Source organism: Paramisgurnus dabryanus, chromosome 3 (assembly GCF_030506205.2).
Source record: "Paramisgurnus dabryanus chromosome 3, PD_genome_1.1, whole genome shotgun sequence".
Classification (NCBI taxonomy): domain Eukaryota; kingdom Metazoa; phylum Chordata; class Actinopteri; order Cypriniformes; family Cobitidae; genus Paramisgurnus; species Paramisgurnus dabryanus.
This window is the reverse complement of record NC_133339.1, coordinates 45,489,454-45,511,865: the sequence shown is the minus strand read 5'-3', so window position 1 is coordinate 45,511,865 and position 22,412 is coordinate 45,489,454. Positions and strand designations below refer to the sequence as shown.

At 39.8% G+C, this 22,412-nt stretch overlaps 1 protein-coding gene across 2 annotated transcripts; it reads left to right on the top strand.

Annotated features, from left to right (window-relative positions):
• Positions 1-955: 955 nt before the first annotated feature.
• On the top strand, positions 956-20,826 carry cdr2l (cerebellar degeneration-related protein 2-like). 2 transcript variants are annotated; one of them, XM_073814080.1, is made up of 6 exons: positions 956-1,263; positions 1,380-1,489; positions 13,956-14,068; positions 17,211-17,359; positions 18,150-18,314; positions 19,607-20,826. In XM_073814080.1, exons 2-6 carry the CDS (start codon positions 1,411-1,413, stop codon positions 20,481-20,483), a joined length of 1,383 nt encoding a protein of 460 aa, XP_073670181.1. In that variant the 5' UTR covers positions 956-1,263; positions 1,380-1,410; the 3' UTR covers positions 20,484-20,826. The 2 variants fall into 2 exon arrangements, with proteins under 2 accessions (XP_073670181.1, XP_065119145.1); XM_065263073.2 differs by having other exon boundaries at positions 958-1,263; positions 19,595-20,824.
• Positions 20,827-22,412: the final 1,586 nt, after the last annotated feature.

The following is a 22,412-nucleotide window of genomic DNA, read 5'->3' as shown; positions in this document are numbered from 1 at the left end:
TAAATGACAATCTTTTGTCAGAAGAAGAGTTTTTACTATTGTATGATGTAAATAAATCTTAAAACCTAGATTTAAGCAATACTGAAAATGTTGAATAATTAAAAATCTTTAAAATTAGCTTAAATTTCAAACATTTGAACACATATTATATAAAAGACTTTTGGTACAATCATAAACTGATGCAATTACAATGTCATATGCCATAAAACATAACATTTATTTACATATTCTCTCACGTTGTAGCGACTACGGCAAATCAGCTGTTCTCCCGTAGTAGACCGTTACAGTAGAACGTCGCAAAGTAGCAGTTAAATTCGCGCATGCGCAAACCAACGTCAGAATGCCGTAGCCGTTCCACCAGAGGCTGTTGCTTAAAGTCCCTATTACAAATCCTAGTACGCCGAAGGATTGCGTCGGCGATTGGCTCATGAATATTAATGAACCGGTGGTGCTGATGTGGCTTGACAACCTTCCAATGGCGATGGCTTATTTTATGAATATCATGTGAAACGTTTAACTGTATCATCGTAATAGTTTTAAAAATCGCTGGGACTCATTAAGGTAATTAAAGAATTTATTAAAGCAAGAATAAAACCAAAAAAATTTAAGTTTTCCTGATTTTAATATAACTTAATATTTTGTGAAGTGGGTGATTATAACAGCATGCCGTTTAGGCCTACTTAAAACATTTAGCTAAGGTTTTTTATATTGATATTTATTCAGAAATGTCATATATGAAGTACAAGTAACATATAAAACACAAAGTGCATTAACAATACATCTGAACAAAGATTCAGCTAAGTCCAAGTTGGCTCATCAATATTAATTACGTCACAAAATGGCGGGGCTTGGGCTATTGAATATTAATATTGTCGTGACGTAGCAACATTAGTGTCCAATGGCAATAGACTTCGCTTGTGAATATTAAGCAACGGATCTTCCCTATAGTAGAGTTCGTAAACTTCATCGCTTGGGCGAAAAACCAACGGGATGTTGTTGGGAATTCAACAAAGCGGACGGGCAGAGATATCAGCGCTTAGCACGGCGGTGGGAGGGATTGAATGTGACAGGACTAAACGGCACAATAGCGTGAAATCTTTTATATAACTGGAATTTTTTCTCTGCACGCCGGAAATATTTGAGTCGGGCGGAGCGAGTGTTTGCAGCTGGTCGCGCGCTGTCATCGTTACATTTTCGGTGCATTGAGCGGCTGACGAATGCCGCGAAAAAGGACATTTATTTGACAAAAACCCGTCATATTAGGTGAGTAAAGTGTTTCCAACGCTGTTTTGAGGCTTATGAAATATGTGCGATCAAAAGTACACTTCAGAAAGTCGCGTGTTTGCCGCATCGGCGTCCTTCATCATTTCTTTTGATAGATTTGATAACGGCCCGGTTAACGACTAACTGATGCTCCGAGCCGGCAGGATGGACGAGTTTATTACTGAGGAGGACGAGCCATGGTACGACCAGAGAGACCTCGAGCAAGGTGAGAAAGATCAGCCTGATACATGGCCCAATGACAATCCATGGACAAAGATTGTACATTGTGTAAAGGTTTTTCATTCATATTTTCTTTATCAGACAGTATGAGGTTTTCTACCGAGATCAGTTTGAAATAAAGGTTACAGATGCGAGATTTGTCCACAGTGGGACTTGTGTCCATCTGTGATTTAGTTTAATGGATGACGTCTTCCTCTGGACGTGGACACACGGAATCTGTGACAGTACAGATGCACAACATCTGCTCTCTCAGGTTTAATCTGCTCATCATAAACTGTGTAGGACTTAAAGGAATATTACACTTTCATAAAAAATCCCGATAATTTATTTACCCCCATGTTATTTGTTTTTCTTTGTTCAGTCGAAAAAAAATTTTTTTTTGAGGAAAAAATTCCAGGAATTTAAGACTATTGGACCGCAACAGTTTACAGTTTCAGTGCAGTTTCAAAGCGCTCTAAACGATCCCGACCAAGGCATAAGAGTCTTATCTAGCAGAACGATCATGATTTTTTGGCAAGAAAAATAAAAAAATAAACACCTTTAAAGCACAACTTCTCGTCTTGCACTAGTCGTGTGATGCGCCAGCCTAACTTAATACGTAATCATGTCGAAAGGTCATGTATGACGTATGCAAAACTAGCGCTCCAGTGTTTACAAGTGTGGAGAAAGCGTCGTTCTGATGTTGTATGTGTTGTAATAATAATTAATGTCTTTGTGTCAGTTTATTGTTTAAAATGGTCGCAAGTGTGCGTTTCATATCGTCGCTGTCTGATGAAAACCACGTCCATTTTGCCGATTTTGAGATTTTTCGACGGATTGAATGTCCAGGTTCATTTCCGCATACAGTATGCTTCACATATCTAAATGGCCAATGAAAATTTGTGAAATCATGTCATCTAATTTTAAATTTTCACATATATCCATTTGGTGTCAAAGCTGTCAATCACGCCGCGTATCTCCCGCCCTATGGAAGCATCTCGCTGGTCTCGTGAAGTTTCATCGAAGCTCAGCACTGGATAGCTGAATAAACATAGCCTGGTGAGACAATGACTTTCCTTCATCGAGGTAAACGTTTCCCCCTGACGCCAGACATACATCTAGGAGTGACAAAATTACGGTAGGGCTGTGCAAACTGCAAACAAAGTATCTGCTAGCCTTACCATGTCAGTGTATTGATTTATTGTCCCTTCAAGTTTGCAAGAGACATTAAATAAATGTATAATAAATATTAAATAAACTAAGCGTATTTAATAAACTAAGACGTATGCTATTTAATAAACTGAGCGTATTCATCTGTCAATATGAAACGCGACTTGGCCATTCTAATTAATGATCAGAAGAACGCGTATCGGCCACCGTTACTGTAAAATATGCACGTATGTCCATTTAAACTAAATTTTGGTCAAATGTGGATTATCATTACACTGGCAAGAATATGGTTACATGTAAAGATGCCGTACCAAGTATGACAACGCTACATTCAACTGCTTTTGAAATACGGTGTTTTTTTCACTTCCTGAAAAGTAACCGTTTTGGACATACGTGAGTTTCATCGGGCAGCGACAATGTATGTGATGCGTGACCTTTCGACTTGATTACGCAATACGTAAGGTTGCACTGGCGCATCACATTGCTAGTGCAAGATGGAAAGTGGTTTAAAAGTACATATTTTTTATTTTTCTTGTCGAAAATGATGATCGTTTCGCTAGATAAGACTCTTATGCCTCGGTTGGGATCATTTAGAGCCATTTGATGTAAGCAGAATTTCAGTCAATTATAAATATATACAGTATTATGTCAAATAAGGGGGTGATAGTTTTGTTCACATCCTATTTTCTCATTTTGTTTTGTTTCACATAACGAAATTGTATAAAAAGCAATAGTACATATCCAAGCCTTAGCCTGTATTTAATCTTTACATTTCAAAATGTAAAGTTATCATAAAACGATGTACGCTTTAACAGTGTGTTCACGCTGAGTTTCCTATTCGATAATCTTCTACTTTTCTCAAGTTTCATTTCCCTCATTTAGAGGGATGATGATCATTATGTTGTCTGTGAATGGGAAGAGGATTGAATGGATCAGTATACATGTACTCTGATGGTTTGGGATGATGTCATTGCCCTCGCTTTGCCCTCTGGATTGAATCACAATAAAATGCTGAGCTGAAGTACAGCCGGTTACTGATATTTATGATTCGGGACACTTTGTTTGGCTGTACTCTCAGAGACAAAACTGATGACCTAATAGTCAAATGTCAGATTCAATTTAGGGAAGTGCAGTGGGAAAGAAAAATTCTTACCATTTAAAGAATCCATTCAGAGCGGATCTTGAAACGGGGATTGTTTGGATGAGGGGGGTTGCAGGGGACCTTACAATAACTTTTGTAATGTTGTTTTTTATTGAAATGAATAGCTCTAGCTCTTTATTCTCATTTAAATAATCTGCTTTCTAAGCATTGAAATAAGCAAAGAAAATTGGGACTGAATTTGTTTATTTATTAATCTTTATTAAAACAATAAGTCTGTGCATTACAATTATTTTACTGTAAAGGTTTAAGTTAAAGTATGTTACTTATTATACATTTTTTTTTATTCCGTAAGTGCAACTATTTGTTGAACATGAACTTTTATCAATTTCCTATGGATCAGGGTGCCCACAGGTCCTTAAAATCCTTGAAGGTTTGTGAATCTGGGGAAAAAAAATTCAAGGCCCTGGGAAGTTTTTGAAAATATACATACATAGATGCACGTCATTGCAAGTGCTTAAATCTATTTTATGAAAGAAGTTTTCTGGAAAAAAATCCATATTATTCCCTGTGTAGTGTAGGATAAAATCATAAAAATTCTAGACTTTTTAAGCACGCGTGCTAAACTGTTCGCTTTAAATGCTTTTATCTTCTGTATGCGAATGTTGATTCATACCAAAATGCTTTTTAGCATAAGTGTGTTTGACACATAAAAACGTCTCGGTTACGTATGTAACTGTTGTTCCCTGAGAAGGGAACAAGACGCTGCGTCTCTCTTGCCATACTTCCTGCGTCCCTGTAACGCCGCCTTTGACAATATTTAAGATGGCGATATACTTCCTGGCTCACGCGTCACCCTGTCTTTGTCGTTAAGCCTCACCATTGGTTGAATTTGATATACACATTCAGACGCACTTACCCCTGGAGGCGTCTCCAAAGTGTCTCCGCAGTGACGCAGCACAAGTTCCCTCGAAAGGGAACTGTAACAATGTATCTTAAAAGGTAACACGATGTAACATTGCACTCACTTGAAATGTGTCCCCACATTTAGTCTTTGAATTTGAGGGTATTGGACCTGGAAAGTCCTTGAAAGGTCCTTGAATTTGAAGTTAACTAAGGTGTTGGAACCCTGATAGATGCCATTACAGGAATGCAGGAAGCCACTTTTGTGTTGTGACCAATACTGCATACACACCAAATGCAAAACATGCGCTCTACGCTCTAAATTACTCGCAGGATTTAACTTCGTTAACTTCGTATATTTTTAACTTGCACCAAGAGGCATTTGAGGTGAATAGCACATTTGAGGGCCAAGCACGCCGCCCGTTTTGCATCATTCGCATCATACGCCTCATAAGAATAATGTTTTCCTGTGGTAAAATCAATAGAATGCACTGCTTATGGTGAATTATTGCTTTAATATACCATTTTTATCTTTAAATAATGATGATAGCAATACTTTTTTAAATGGAGGTATTTTAATCAGTCTAATTCAGTTTCTTCATCGATCCTCACAGTATATCAACTGTTTTGCTTTACGCATTGTGTTTTGCATTGTGTGCATGTAAGACATGTTTGAGAAATGCATCAGTCAGCTACAGGAAGAACTTTAAGAGGCGGATTCATTCACAATGAAATTAGCGAAGTTATATTCATGCACTTTGTGCTAATGGCTTAATGGAAGTTAGACACAGAAACTCTCTATTGATCTCTTTCAGATCGTATCCATTGTGATGCGGTTTTAGATAGAAATCCATCATGAGAGGAAATGTCGTCTGTGTGCTCGCTCAGGTCTGAACCCAGTAAAATGTCATCTTTGCTCAGTTAGTGTTAGTACATAAAGTAACATAGTAATGTCTATTTTAGAATAATTGTTGACCCTGTATGTAAAGTCCAAATTAAAGTATCTTATGGGGGTCACACACCGGATGCGCCGCTCAACGCCGTGCAGTGCCTTTCTAAAAAAACAGAATACATTGTTTTCTATGAGTGTACGCACACAGGCGCCTGCTCAAATCACTGTCGTGCATTTTGAAGTAGCTGCTATCTGACTAAGCTCATGCTATTTAATGAGCACTTCCGATGTACGATACCTCCGAGTTGTCCTAGGGGCTGTTTACACTTGGTATTAAGATGTGTTTTCACCGATCGGATCACAAGTGGACGAGAGAGACACATTACGTTTACACCTGGTATTTAAACCGTCTCTTTTGTCCACTTTCGACCACTTCTGTCCTGAATACTGTGAGGGGGTGGTCCGTGAGACGGTGGGCGAGTCTCTCTGCTGTCATTCAAACGCGAGCGGGAGTATTTATGAGTTTATATGGACGCAAACTAAAATTATGTCGGAGTCCACTACTTTTTTAGTAAGTAAACATGCTGCACAGTGTTTTGTACGTGTGTATGTAAGAGCTTTCTCTGAATTTTCAGCGCAATTGATGAAATAGGATCGCGCAACTTTCACGCTTTCAAAACGAAACTACGGAGATCAGCCGCTTTAGGTTTATCAATGAAAGGCTAAAAATAGTGCTGTTCACCGTATGTTCACGCCAGAAGTCAAAAAAAGACGTAAAACTTGTGTTTAATACCTCAGATTAGATAAATGGGCGGAGAGAAGGCGGTCGCGTGTGGCTGTTCGAACACATTCAACCACATTGCGTTCCGCAACTCCAAAGCGATCCGATCGAATGTGGTTTCGACTACCTCTGAATGTGGTTGAAAGTGGTCGAAAGTGGACGCGTTCAAAACGTTTTGAACACCGTTTACACCTGGCATTAACGTCGTCCACTTGTGATCTGATCGACGAAAACGCATGTTAATGCCAAGTGTAAACAGCCTCCTAGATGCGACTCAACGTGGCGTTGTGTAAAGAGCTTCTGGATCTGCTCGGAAACACGTCGGGGCCGCTCAGATTGCAATTCGGAAAATTGCAACATGTTGAATAGAAATCCTGTTGTGGTGGGGGAACCCCAAGGACACACACACACACACACACACACACACACACACACACACACAGACAGGCTGTAGATTGTCACGTGAAACGAAGCGATACCCAATCAGAAAGCAAGCTGATGAAAGACGAAACCATAACAACAACATGGCTCAGTCCAAAGTGAGGTGAACATTCGAGATTCGTAAAAAAGCAGTCCATTGTATTAATGCAAATTTTATATTCCCGTTGTTCGCCATGTTTGTTTACTTTAAAGTCACATTTTGCTGCGAGAGACATTGCGATATCTCCGCAAGGTTTCCTGTGTTCTCAGTGGAGACTCGCATTGTTTGTGAAGTTAATCTGATGGTGTGTGGTGTGCTGTCATGACCACATAGCGGCACTCCACACACACTATATGAACAAATGTTATATCATCGATATTTTTCATCATGTTTGTGGTCTCTCACATTTTCAAAATCAATTTAAAAACCTTTTGGTGTGGCCCTAGCTTTAGTGTACGTTTATGAGTCTGCTTTATGAATCTATTTTCTCTCGCTCTCTCTCTCGATAATCAAGATATATCTGATGATCAGGTTTTACATTTTGGGCTCTCAGCCAGTACCAACCGCAATAACACATTAGGTGTCTATATGTTCATGTTTGTTCCTGGTTGATATGAAAATCACACGTGCAGAAATGTTCAGTGCACATGATGATGATGATGATGATATCAAGGCCTCGGGCGAGCAGCACTAGTCTGTGTTTATGTGTGTGGTTCTTTGCCTGGTCACATGCACGTCAGCTGTGAAAGAGGATTCATATCCTCACTGGAAAACGTTAATTAAGGAAACGTTTTGATTGAGTTACGTGTCCAGCTGACTTTGTTACTAAAATACATCTCTTACTGTACAACATATCAAATTCTGTCTTTATTACAAGGTTACAAAATGTACAGCTCTACAACAACGATGATATAGGGATGCACAGTAGATTCATTATATTCTTATCATCTAATATTTTTCTTTTGTGTGACTGGCACCACAAAACCTATATTTGTCATAAGTAGCACAGGCATATTTTTAGCAATTTTCCTTGCACGTCATCAAGTGAGCCAGTGTATCCCGTTTTTCATAAAATGTGAATATTAGCAGTATATTAACTGTATGAGAAAGTGTCTATATTAGCCAAAATATCAATATAAGTGAATGAAACAGACACTTGCAATAAATCAGGACTAAACATTTAATATTAATTTACAATATGTGTCTGTGTTGTGTGTGTTTCTCTCTAGGAAATTCACCCATGGGGATACACACACACACATGTACACAATGCTCTTGCGTGTTTTATAAATGTGCTCGTGTGTAGTAGGCCATTACACCATCTGTCTCATGATAAATCTGTACCCATATAAGATTAGTGGAGGTCAACGACTCAGACCCCAATACATCATCATCACCACCACCTCACCTCCTATGATGTCACTTCTTTCCAGTGTGTGGTGATGTCATTGTTAGCGTGTTACATGCATGTGGGAATTTACTGCATGAGGAAGCAGTGTTTGTTTGTGCCCTTCTGTGTGTGTAGGGTTTAGTATTAAAATAAATAATAATGTTTCTGTTACTTCTATTAAAGCATCAGTTTTAATGCTCTGTCTGTGTGCTCGCAAGTCACCAAACAAAAAGTGGATGAAAACTATTCCACTTTATTCATGTCTAGTTTTACGTTTGGGTGACCACCCATCCCTCCTTGCGTTGTACCGCAGAGCATTTTGAACCTTTGTACAGCACATGACATTTTAGGGAAAATGTCTCGCATTTTAATCAGTGTTGATTTTAAATGATCAAAACTTGCATGTAATCATATATTGCTAATATATTTCCCAGCTGTGACATTTCCGAATCTTGCGTTGCGTCGAAATTCTACACTGACAAAATGATTCATTCAATTTACTCAAATTTTTTAAGGTAAGTGGTTGCAATCAATTTATTTAAGCTACATTTAAACAAAAGTTTTTTATTTTATTTTTTTGTTGTGTTTAAATGTAGCTTTGCAACCACTTACCGTAAAAAAATTCAGAAAATTGAATGAATAATTTTTTTCAATGTATTTGTTTTCTATTTCTATTTTGCTAAAAGAAAATGTCCCAAATCATATAAGTTGACTGTATACTGTATATACTGTCTTTCTTCAGTATTTTAGCTGATGTAATGCAGTTCATGTTTATCAGAAACATGCAGGATTAAATGTCAGGATTTTCTTTGACCTCATTTCTCTCACAGATTTTCACACCCGAGCGAATCATTTCGGCTACAGCACAGAGAGACACATTTCACTTCCCTGTCAGATAATTGTTAGAAATATAAAGTGAACTGTACAAGCCATCAGTCCATAGATATTTAAAAAAATTGCCCTGCCCTTTATGCCCTTTAAAGGTGTTTTCACAAACTGAGTCATATGAGGGAATATAGTCACGGGTATAGTCACAGAAATAAATTTAGTTTGTTTCTATACAGTTGTCTTTAAACCAAAAATCGAAACAATCATAACCGAGGCTGCGAACGTATGCGAAACTATTGCTCCAGTGTGAAGAAAGAGGGCCGTTCTGATGTTGTTGTATGTGGAATGATACTAATTAATATCTTTGTGTCAGTTTATTGTTTAAAATGGTCCGCAAGTGTGCATTTCACTTATGTAACGCGTGACCTTTCGATGTGATACACAAATATGTAAGGTCGCGCTGGCACGTCCCAAGGCTAGTGCAAGACGAGAAGTTGTTGTTTAAAAGTACATTTTTTTTTTTTTTTGCCGAAAATGATTATCATTTCGCTAGATAAGACCTGTATGCCTCGGTTGGGATCATTTAGAGGCTGTTTACACTTGGCATTAACATGCGTTTTCGTCGATCGGATCACAAGTGGACGACGTTAATGCCAGGTGTAAACGGTGTTCAAAACGTTTTGAGCTCGTCCACTTTCGACCACTTTCAACCACATCCAGAGGTAGACGAAACCACTTTCGATCGGATCTCTTTGGAGTTGCTGAACGCAGATGTGGTTGAATGCGTTCGAACAGCCACACGCGACCGCCTTCTCTCCGCCCATTTATCTAATCTGTGGTATTAAACACAAGTTTTACGTCTTTTTTTTTACTTTTGGCGTGAACATACAGTGAAAAGCGCTATTTTTAGCCATTCATTGATAAACTAAAGCGGCTGATCTCCGTAGTTTCGTTTTGAAAGCGTGTGAAAGTTACGCAATCCTATTTCATCAATTGCGCTAAAAATTCAGAGAAAGCTCTAACATTTAAACGTACAAAACACTATGCAGCATATATACTTGCTAAACAAGCAGTGGACTCACATAATATTAGTTTGCGTCCATATAAACTCATAATTACTCCCACTCGCGTTTGAATGACAGCAGAGAGACTCGGCCACCGTTTCACAGACCACCCCCTCACAGTATTCAGGACAGAAGCGGTCGAAAGTGGACAAAAGAGACGGATTTAAATACCAGGTGTAAACGTAATGTGTCTCTCTCGTCCACTTGTGATCCGATCGATCAAAACACATCTTAATACCAAGTGTAAACAGCCCCTTAGAGCCCTTTGAAGTTGCATTGAAACTGTGAACTGTTAAGGTCCACTAAAGTCCACTATATAGAGAAAAATCCTGGAATGTTCTCCTCAAAAAACTTAATTTCTTTTTGACTAAACAAAGAAAGAGATAAACATCTTGGATGACATGGGGGTGAATAAATAATCAGTTTTTTTATGAAAGTGCCTTTAAATAGTATCTCATATAGATTGTAAATAGAAATGATAGATAGCTCACTTTTACCATCTGTGTCTGTAAAAGTTTTTTTTCAGTACTGAAAATAGTAAGGAGAAGCATTTTTTCCCCATAATAAAACACACATATAGCAACATATACCGAAGACATACATTTAATTTGGGTCTCTACCGCTGCCTTGGGACAAAAAAGTGGGTAAAATTAACCACAAACGTCAAAGTTGTTATAAAATTATTTGCGTACACTTCAAAACATATCAGTGTATTATAACTTTGCATGCATGTTCATGGCCATAAATGAGTCACACAATTACAAAAATTAAATCACAGGTTAACTTGTTTTTCCTACAGCTTAAAAATCAAAACAGGTCAAATTGACCCGGTACATAATACATAGGTTAAGGTTATTTTCAGTCTCTTCTGTTTAAAGAGCACCTATTGTCCGATTCACGTTTTTACATAAGTGCGTAAGTGTCTATTAGTACATGTTAATGATAGTGATGTCCCGATCCGATATGCTGGATTGGTATCGGGTCCGATCCGGGCTTTTTGGCTGGATCGGACATCGGATCGAGGACCGACAACATGACCGATCCAATTACGATATGTGCGTTAGCCGTGGTTGTTACTGACAAGCTATTAAAAGGACAACGTATTATAAAAGCACCATAAACGTTTTATGCACTATATTCAAAGTCTTTTAATACACTCAATAGCTTCATGTGAAGGAACAAATGCACATTTAAAGATATTTAATTTTACGGAAACACTGTAACTTACTCGCAAACTGAGATAATAATGCATTGGTGAAGCGGACGGATGACTTTGTGCTGAGCACACGATGCATCTATTCTCTTGTGTTTTAACAGTTATAAACTTTCCGTTGCGGTGTGAGGATTTCCATGAGAGGATGATTCAAGGGCATCAATTCTGCACCCAGAAAGCCCATAAACGACCAGAAAGCCCAGTATATGACTTAGGCGCATCAATTCTTCACCTGGAATGTGCATAAAAAGTCCAGTCAAGCGCATAATTCCCAAAATAACCATCCGCACACGAAAGCTTTTTTTATGTTTTACGCAATTAAGAAAAAAATATTTAGCATACTTAATTGATCAAACGTACCTATTATATGTTCTCTTAACTCTTTCACCGCCAGCGTTTTAAAAAAAAGTTGCCAGCCAGCACCAGCGTTTTTCATGATTTTCACAAAAGTTTAATGTATTCCAGAAAATGTTCTTCTATAAATATATAAACATACAATATACCAAATGAAAGAACAGACCCTCTGCTTTCAAACAAAAAAACCTGTTTCATCCTACCTTCAGTGGTTCTTTTGTAATCAGCTTTTGAATATGGGTAGGTTTCTGCAAAAACACCACATTTTGAGCAAAAAGCAGAGATAATTCAATTTTTGTGACAGACTTTTCATAGAGATCCCATTCAGAGCGATCTTTAAAACAGACACGGACATGCAGCCGCTTGCCATAGGGCAATACTTCCGGTTTTAAAAAGTTGCGGAAGTAGCGGTATTGCGGAAAGACGGAAAAACTCGTCATTGGCGGGGAAGCGTTTTCTCTTGATTGACGAGATATCTCGTCAATGGCGGGGAAAGAGTTAAACACTGTCATGATTAATATTTACTAATGTTTCCTGTAACTTGTAAATCATTTTAAATTATTGATTTTAACCTTTAAAATGATACTAGATGTAGCAGAGAGCACAAATTTAATTACAATAGTATCGGGCAGATATCAGTATCGGATCTTATATGGAATTCTGCTATCGGAATTGGATCGGAAATGAAAAAGTGGGATTGGGACATCCCTAGTTAATGATATGCAGAAGTAGGGGTGGGCGATAAACCGGTAGACAAAATTAACCGGTAGAAATTTGTCAACCGGTAGAGATTTTGGACTATCGTTTCTATCGAGGTTACGTGCCCACGTCACGCTCCTGTGCGTGTGGTCGCGAAAACGTAACGTTTGTACACGTATTTAAGCACTGCAGTTTTAAAACAAGTTATTTTAAGCCATTGAAACACAGACAACAGATCTGTATGCGTGCGTTCTTTCTGTGTGTCAGGAGCGGACAAGTCGCGCAACCACTGCTCTTTCTGTCTGTGAGGAGCGCGCAAGTCGCGCGACCTCTGCTTATTAAGCTTGTGAGCATTTTTCCCGCTTTATTGGCCTTAAATACACATATGCGTCAAAATTCCCGTCTTTGCAAGCATCATCATAAACACGACCAGTAAGGTCTTAAGAGAAAGTAAACAGCTAAAAGAGAAAGCGCATGTGTAACAGTGTATTGGATCCGGACTTTGGTCTTAAAGGGGAAGTTACCTAATTTTGCTCCTGTCTGTCACTCGTGTTAATCAAACAGCATTGAGAAAAAAATCTCTCACTGCTCCTGATTAAATCACTTTTCTACCTTAAATAAAAATATATATAGGCCTATACATACATGCATAATTATTTATTATCATTCTTATTGACTGTGTATCTTCAGAGAGCTTGAGTTTTGTTTGTTTTTATCTTCTTTCTATGCTTGTATATGTTTTTTGTGAGAATTATGAACATTTCTATGGTATTAAAGATTTAAACCTTATTAAAACATAAAAAACTCTACCGTGATACATATCGTTATCATGATATAAAATTATCCTATCGTGATAGAAGATTTTGGTCATATCGCCCACCCCTATGCAAAAGGTACAAACCCCAAAGTAAACAATGACTCAAGTTATCTCCAACATAAATCTCTTTTCTTGGACTACAACAAACACACGGATTGTAGGCAACAGTTTACTTCCTGGGATTGGTGATGTAGTTAAGACCGAAATTATCATAATTCCTCACGCTTCGGACTCACAGCCTGTAAGTTAACTCCTGTTAGCATTGCATTGTGAGCGAATCTTTCAAACATGGTAACGAGCGTCACATTTCCGACTAACGTCAGAGGTATTCAGACCAATCACAACGTACAGATTAGCTGGCCAATCAGGGACACAGAGGTTTTCAAATCTGTGCGTTTCGGGAAAAGAGTGAAATCTGGAACTACAAAAATGTACGGTATGTGAAAAATAAACCACTCAAACACATTGTATTATACCAAATACACAAAAAATTTGTTTAGTAATGAAATAGGTGCTCTTTAAAGAGGTATGCCTACACTAAGGTCAATATTTGATCTTTATGAGAGTGTTACATCATTACACATTACTAATATTATATTGTGTATTCCATGTGTTAACCGTATCATCATCCAGGCGGAGAGAACTGTACATTTAGATATCATCTTTTTATTTCATACAGGTCTTGTTATCAGTGACACCTTAAAATATTGTCTAGATAGACTGCTTACTAAATGTCCCCCAGCTTCCTCTGAGTAAGGTAGCTACATGGAGAAAAATGAATTTCCTTCCTCCAGACATTCTTCCTGTTGTTTTATTGTTGGTGTCTCTGCATCCTCTCTTAGATCTCCACTTGGCAGCTGAACTGGGCAAAACTCTTCTGGAGCGCAATAAAGAGCTGGAGGATTCGCTGCAGCAGATGTACATCAACAATGAAGAGCAGGTGCAGGAGATTGAGGTAACACCATTAACAATTAAAATTAAATTTGAAGGAATTCAAATTCATTTTAAGAATAGCACACAATCCTTTTCTGAAGATCTTTGACCTTTACGTTTTAGTCCAATTTTTTGATTTTCCATTAGTGTGGTGCGTCAGTGATTGTAAAGGCTTATATCTAGCATGTTTATAGCTGAGTGTGGGAGTTGTCCGTCTCTGTGCCAGATCTGATGAAACAAAGACTGGATTACAAGTCTGAACAATGAGCTAATCTGTTCAGTGTATATCTGGATATAGTTCACATTCCCTCGTTCTCTATACGTACTGTGCTACATTCACATACAATAGTATGACTGCAGTGAATTGATATTAAGCATGTACCATAAGGAGTTTATGGTTTTAGGATTACTGGATAAAAATTCAGTCTGATATTTCACACAAAGCACATTTCACAAGTGTTGCACCCTTCCACAAGAATGTGTCATAAGCCTGTATGTAATAGCCTGAAACTGCTCCCCATTTTTATTTTATTGAGGAAATGCATCACACACCATTGTACATTCAAGCCGTTTTCTAAAAATAATGTTTTGATAGATTTAGGGACGGTTCACATTTCGCGTCTAAAACGGCTTTCCACCTCCTTTCCAATGAGCTTTCTGGCACAGTATTCTGAAAAGTTAAAGTTTTATCATTGGCTGCGACGCACCTACAGAAACGGTACAAATAACATGGAGCATCAACATTCTCATGTACTTTGAATGGGTGACGTCATGCATTAGCGAACTGAATTGTGGATCTGCCGGCGGCATTGCTCTCGACAAAATTTTTCAACTTTAAGTGCCAATGCAGGCGTCAGCCAATCAGATTGCCTTATGCAGAGACAGCCAATTATGTTTTTTCAAGACCGGAGAACAGAGGAGCATGTGTTGCGGCCATTGTCAGATTGGATATTGTCACTATGATGATCAAGTCAGTGGCACGCTTCAGACACACCCTCACACGTTAACGCTTCTCATTTACTTTTAATGGGTGATGTCAAGCGCTGCCGAACTGAATTGTGTATCTGTCAACGTCGTGTCACTGCCGTTGCTCGTGGCAGAAGTTAAACATTTCTCAACGCATACGTTAGTCAATCAGGGGTGCGTTTCCCAAAAGCATCGTTAGCCAACGAACATCGTAAGTTCCATCGTTACTAACATCGTTCAACGATTTGGTGTTTCCCGTTGGAACGACAGCTCTTCACCTGTCGTTAGAAGCATCGTCCCTTGTTATTATCATATGTAGACTTGCGTTGATCATGCTTTTGAACAAAATAAGCAAAAAACATGTAGTACAGTCTATATCCATCATTCTAAATATATTACAATTGTATTTTACGTCTTTAAATTTGTAGACAGAATGAAAGCGCTGCATTTGAAAACTGCGCTTGTGCGTAGGCCTACGAGCTTTAAGACCCTGGGGAATCCCTGGGAGGAGTGACGTAAGAGGGAACTTGCGCGTGAATTAAATATCTTGAAAATAAACAACATATAACTAAATCACGATAACAAAATCTGTCTTTCGATGCAATATATGTTATTTACAGCAATAATCTGACATTAAATCGATTTGCACAGATTAATTAGTACTTCACCTCCCACGTCACACCATCAACTATGTTGTTAAACCAACATCGTTCAAACGACGAATGTGCAACAAAGTTACTATGCTTTCAGGAAACAGTTGTGACAAGGTAGAGTTAGTTTCTCCAACGATGCATCGTACTATGGTCGTTCAGCAACGAGTTACGTCGTTGTTTGGGAAATGCACCCCAGATCGTTGTATGCAAATAACCTAGTCAATTACGTTGATGCAACACCGGAGCATGTGTTGTGGCCACTGTGATTGGCCATGCTTCAGATAAGCCTTCCGTCAATCGTTAACGCTTTGCCCTTGGTAATGTACCGTCACATGGGGCGTCAGCATTAACGCTTCTCATTTACTCTGAATTGGTGACGTCAATCTCCTAGTCCAGAGCCAACCAACTACGTTTATGCTCGACCAGTGAACAGACGAACATGTGTTGCGGTCCACTGTGATTGGCTGTTGTCACTATGACGATCGTGCCAGAGCCAAGATTCAGACACGCCCCCTTTCATGCGTTAATGCCGATGCCCCAAATGTTCCGAAAGGGCGTGCACACCACGTGCATGTCACTCTCTATTTGAGTGTGCTTGGTGCGCGTCTACATTCAAAATAACATATTTGCTTGCACGTTAAAGATGCAAAATGTGAATCGCCCCATAGACCAGGGTTCCTCAAATAATCAAAACCCTAATCAAACTTACCCCCCTGTGATTTTCTAGTGACCATGAAAACCTTGATTAGCTTGCTCAGGTGTTTGATCAGGGTTGGAGCTAAACTCTGCAGTGCTTTGAGAGATCATGTGTGCATCACGTGTCATGCCAAAATAAGTGCCTGCTGCCTTGAACTTGAAAAGAGACGCTCGCGTGTGCCAGATACTCGCATAATCTCATGTGTAATCAGAGTTTACTGTTAAGGGAGTGTCTTGCGTGTATTTAGGGAACGTGAGCGTCTCTTTTATCATAAACGGTTTTGACGCGTGTGCAGCAGGCACTTATTTTGACAAAACACGTGATGCACACAGGATCTCTCCACACGCAGGAAACATATTTTGGAAAAGGAAACCACACACGTGACAATCCGATCACTTATTTTGAATTAGCGAATCCTCGGAAGAGCAGTCACGAGCCGCCAGTGAATTATATCTATCCCATATTCATAATAATCCTTATTTTTTGGTTTTTGATGATATTTAATATGTATAATGATGTTAATTTTGATGTATTTTCTCTGAAATTGCTCCGTGGTCATGACAAGTTTTAATCTTAAACTTGATCTTAAGTAGATTTAAAATGTTTAATGCAAACATGTTGTTTACACAGTTCTTACTGAATGGACGCAAGAAAACATACCTGTTATTTTCATATGCACCGAAGTAATTGTTCACACGTGCACGCCTTGTGTTTATAATGAAACATTTTCACACATAAAACATGACAGAAAACAAATCACTGAACTGATGAAAAGTGAACTCACTCAATGTTAGTCTCAGTACGAACTGTACAGGATTTAATGTCTGTACATCTCTCTTTCATGTTAGTACTTGACCAAGCAGATGGAGATGCTACGTGAGATGAATGAACAGCACGCTAAAGTCTACGAGCAGTTGGACATGACGGCACGTGAGCTGGAGATAACCAATGAAAAACTGGTGCTGGAGAGTAAAGGATCTCAGCAAAAGATTGACAGGTTAAAAATGGGACACTATCCAATGCCATTTATAAAGCTGAAAAGAGCCAAAATATTGTGTTCTGCTAAAAGAAGAAAGTCTAGAATTTTTCATTTTTTGGGTGAACTATTTCTTTAATCTATTAATCATGAGCTTATTTCAGGCTATTACTTTTCCATGAGTAGTGCCGACTTCCAGCATTTTCCGCTGGGGCTGGTGTTGTAGCCGGTCCTCAGACAGGGGTGGCACTCTATACCACCTCATATTTTTCACTGACTTTAAAGACCTGAGAGGTTTATATTGAGCTCATATATGTCGTAATTCACCAGCCCTGGTAGAAAGCAGTAATACTGTACTGTGCACATATCTGCATTTTAGTCAATTTAAATGATTGGGAGAACATCATGTTATCCAATTACTGTATGAAATGGATACATTATAATAAATTTAATTTATTATAAAAGTGGTATTAGAATTGTTCAGTTTAACTAGCACTGGTACTGATAACTGAATCACAATTGTGACATCCACAGATTCACTAGCAAAGTCACTGTTACCATGGAAACAGCTTTGTGAATGACGTAATTCAGTCTTCACACACTCTTATACGCTACATTATACTTTTATACATCATTACAAATATATTATATTGTTGTGATTCTGAGCCGACTGAATCCCTGTGGTGAAAATGAATTGTAAAGATACTTCTGAAAGACTAATATATGGGTTGTCAATCTATACAGCCACTGCAGGAGGTCTCTGATAGGGTTTATAATGGCTGGATGATCTCATGTACATGTGTTGATGCAGACTGACGGCCACTATGGAGATGCTGCAGGGACAGGTGGACACGCTGACCGCTCGTGTGGAGGAGTTACGAACGCTGGAGGAGCTGAGAGTTCGCAGAGAAAAGAAAGAGAGACGAAAAACTGTCCACTCGTTCCCCTGTCTGAAAGAGCTCTGCACCGCTCCCAGGTCTTTACACGTTTATTACTTCTGCACTGCAGACTCTCACCGGGAAATAAAAAAAACTGCAGAGGAAACTGTATCTCATCATTTCATGACAATTTTAGAGTCATTTCAAAAACTTTTTTGGAAGTCAGGATAAAAAAATTCTAGTGATTTATCCAAATACTCATCCAAAATATATTTGTTGTTGAGGTTTGACGTATTTAATTGATTACTTAACATATACATATTGGGAAAAAAGTAAACAAAAAATTATTGAAAATAAATAAATTATACATTTTAATAGTTTTTTTGATCTGATCTTCAAAACATTTCAAAAAATGTAAGTGTCTTTAAAGGTGCAGTAGATTTTAGGCGGCATCTAGCAGTGAGGTGCCGAAATGCAACCAATGGCTCAGTCCACCGCTCATCCCTCCCTTTCGAAACCGCTACGATAGACGACGACATGTTTGTCCTGTGGTGGCTGAGACAACATAGGAATTAAACGCGCTCTATAGAGCAGTTTGTACACCAGCCGCGTTTGAGGCGTCAAATTTGTGTGTACCGCGCCTAGTTTGCCGCTTGAACAGTTTGAGGTTACTCGCTTCATTCGTGTGTGAAATTCTAGTCATCGAGACATTGACGCTGAAATTCGCGTCATGGTAGGGGCTTCTGCGACTCTGCTCGCTTACCTTAATCACGTCACTACTAGAGCCAGCTCCTGATTGGTTATCGCAGCGCGTTTTTCCAACAAAGTGCAAATTTTTCAACTTGGGTGTTTGCCGCAGCAACGCTCAATTCGCGCGAACTACACACGCAAATGAGGCGGAATCGTGTCTGCCGCACTAAACGTTTCATTAGCGCAGCGAGACCTCCAGACGTGCGTCAACGCGTCTTCACATTGACTTAACATTGAAATCACTCGCACTTGATGCCTCTACCGCGGCTGGTGGGAACGCACTGTAGAGACATGCAGGCGCAAAATGGCAACCTCCACGTAAGGGGACTGCGGTGTATGGAGATAAACACGTCTCATTCTAAGATAATAAAAACAACACGGTTAATCATGTAATGTCATTATACACCACTAAAAACAAACTTATGTATATTATATTGCATATTCTGTCAATAATCCTCCTAAAATGTACCCACTGCACCTTTTAAGTCATGGAAATTCATTGGTCATAAGGTGATGTTAAAAAATTACTGCAACTTTGTTCCCGTATAACATCATAGACACCTGTTTTTAATGACTTTTGGCTCTAGCAATGTGCCGCCCCTGTGTTCATGCCGTGGCTGTTTTGCAGCTACGAGGACAGCTTCATGGTGTCTTACCCGGGCAGTGGTGATCTAGAGGAATGCCAGCCAGAGGATGAAGAAAACCAACATCTGCGAGTGATGGTGTCTTCTCTGCGTGCAGCCGTGGCAGCGGAGCGCGGTCGTCGAGAGGCTGCGGAGCGGGAATGTTCTGCGGTGCTCCAGGAGTACGAGCGTTTGGAACAGCGCCTCCTAGGGGCCGAAAACTGCCAGCGTCGCGTGTACGAGCTGGAGGCGGAGCTGCAGGAAATGCAGCAGCTACGCAAGTCCCGCGCTTGCCTGTTGAGCGGAGAAGAAGGGCTGGAGCAAACGCTGCTCAACAGCGCCCCCGAGACGGACACGCCGGACGATGCCGTCATCGGTGGGACGCCCAACGGAGATGCGTCAGATGCGGCACCCGTGCGGAAGAGTTGCAGCGACACGGCCCTGGATGCCATTTCTGCAGTCGACGCCTCTGGTAGACGTAAGGGTAGCTATGCGCTGCATGCCAACGGCGTGCGTAAGAGGGGCATGTCCATCCTACGGGAGGTGGACGAACAGTACCACGCGCTTCTGGAGAAGTACGAAGAGCTGCTGGGGAAATGTCGGCGTCACGAGGAGAGTCTGTGTCACGCTGAAGTGCAGACTTCTCGTCCCGTGTCCAGGGACCCGTCTATGAAGGAATGCCGGGTGGCAGAACCCCAGCAACCTCCAACTCCGCCCCAGACGCCCTCAACTCCAGAGGCCCTGGAGGGCATCAGCCGACAGGTGGAGGCCGTGGACAAACGACTTAGCCAGAACACTCCCGAATACAAAACCCTCTTCAAGGAGATCTTTTCCCGCTTGCAGAGAACCAAGACTGACATAAACTCCACCAAAGGGAGGAAAAGTGGAAAATAGACCTTTTTTTTTGCTCCTTATTAATTATGTGTTCATTTTCAGAGCTACAGTAAGTAACAACACTACATAGCAACTTCATTGTGGTGCCAGGTATGACAAGACAACGCCGCCTCTTTCTGTTAACAGGAAATTGTTTTGTGTCTGATGTTTGTGTCTTTAAAGATAAACCATATACTCACTATCGGTTACTGTAATCTGCAGGTATATTGAGCACAGGAGGTGATGTGGATTATTTGCTTTCTCACAATCTTATATGTATTACACCATCATCATTAATAACCATAGTATTGTGTAACCACTTTAGTTTAACATTAAATGACACTTTGCTTTATAAGGGTGTTTGATATATTTATTACCTTGAGAATGGATGAATGAATATGTTCAAGACAACACAATCGTATGGCAATTTGTACGTACTGTATTTTACGAGGTGGCTTTTTCGTACACCCACATTGTACGTTTTTGTACGATTTGTTTAGTCTCTGTGACCCTAGGCTTAGGGTCGTTTTTGTTTGATTCACTTCGTATGAATTCATACGAATTAACCAACTTGTAAAATACGTACAGAGTTCTGTGAGATAAGGTTGGTTCAGGAATAAGACTGGATATTTGTAGATGGTAATCCTCTTTCTGTGAAAACCTTTCTAACCATTATATGCTGTGCATCTGGAGTCCTATAGTAATCCAAGACCATTAGCAGTAGCTGTGTTTACATTAAAGATTTGCGCAAAACTTTAAACATTTTCTAAATGTTGACAAAAAATTACTGCAAAATGTTATGCGATTAAAACAGAATTTTGTCATCTTGCGATAAAGTGTAATTTATAGTCATGCATAAGTTCTACACCAGGGGTAGGCAACATCGGTCCTGGAGTGCCAATGTCCTGCAGAGTTTATCTCCAGCTCTAATCAAGCAGACCTGAACAAGCTAATCAAGGTCTGAAAGTCACCTGAAACTACAGGTAGCCAAGGTTTTATAAGGGTTGGAGCTACAATCTGCAGGACATCGGCACTCCAGGGGTCTCATTTATAAAATGCTGCGTAAAAACCATCCTACATTTGATCTTACGATCATTTAACAAAAATGCGTACGTGTGATTAATAAACCGAACGTACGCGCAGAAAACGTGCAACGTGCGTACCTCTTTCAAATCCATAAATCGCAAATGAACTTGAACTTGTGCGCGCAGTCGAGCAGTTTCAGATCTCTGCCTTTAAACGATGCGTAATTAATGTCAGACATATAAAAGAGCGCTTGTCAATGTTAAAACCCAATTTCAAACAGCAAGAATGTCTTATATTTCCAAAAACCTGCATCAATCAGACAAGCAAAAGAGCGTACGTCTGCTCAGACCCTGACGTGGCGCTAAGCACTTTTTCACGTCAAAAACAGTTTTTATAAATATGGACTTTGCCGTGGATAAGTGGATTACTGCCTACGCACACTTTACGATCAAATCTGTGCATACGCACGCTTTATAAATGAGGCCCCAGGACTGACGTTGCCTACCCCTGGGGTCTACACCGTAGGCCAGGGTTCCCCAAATCTTACCCTGGAGGGCCGGAGTACTACGGAGTTTAGCTTCAACCCTAATCAAACACACCTGAGCAAGCTAGTCAAGGTCTTCATGACCACTAGAAAATCACAGGTGGGTAAGTTTGATTAGGGTTGGACCTAAACTCTGTAGTACTCCGGTCCTCCAGGGTAAGATTTGGGGAACCCTGCTGTAGGCTGTGCGTAGCCTGACGCGCACCTCGCCAAAATTTCAATGACATGTTCGTTCTAGGCGGACCGCAGGCGCTGTGATTGGTCCACTAGAACCCCTCCCATCAGGTAAAAAACCTGCGTCACATTTCTTCATAGGTATTTCTGTTTGCGATGGTGAGAACAAAGATAGGCTGAGGAGTGACTTAAATCAAATTGCAACA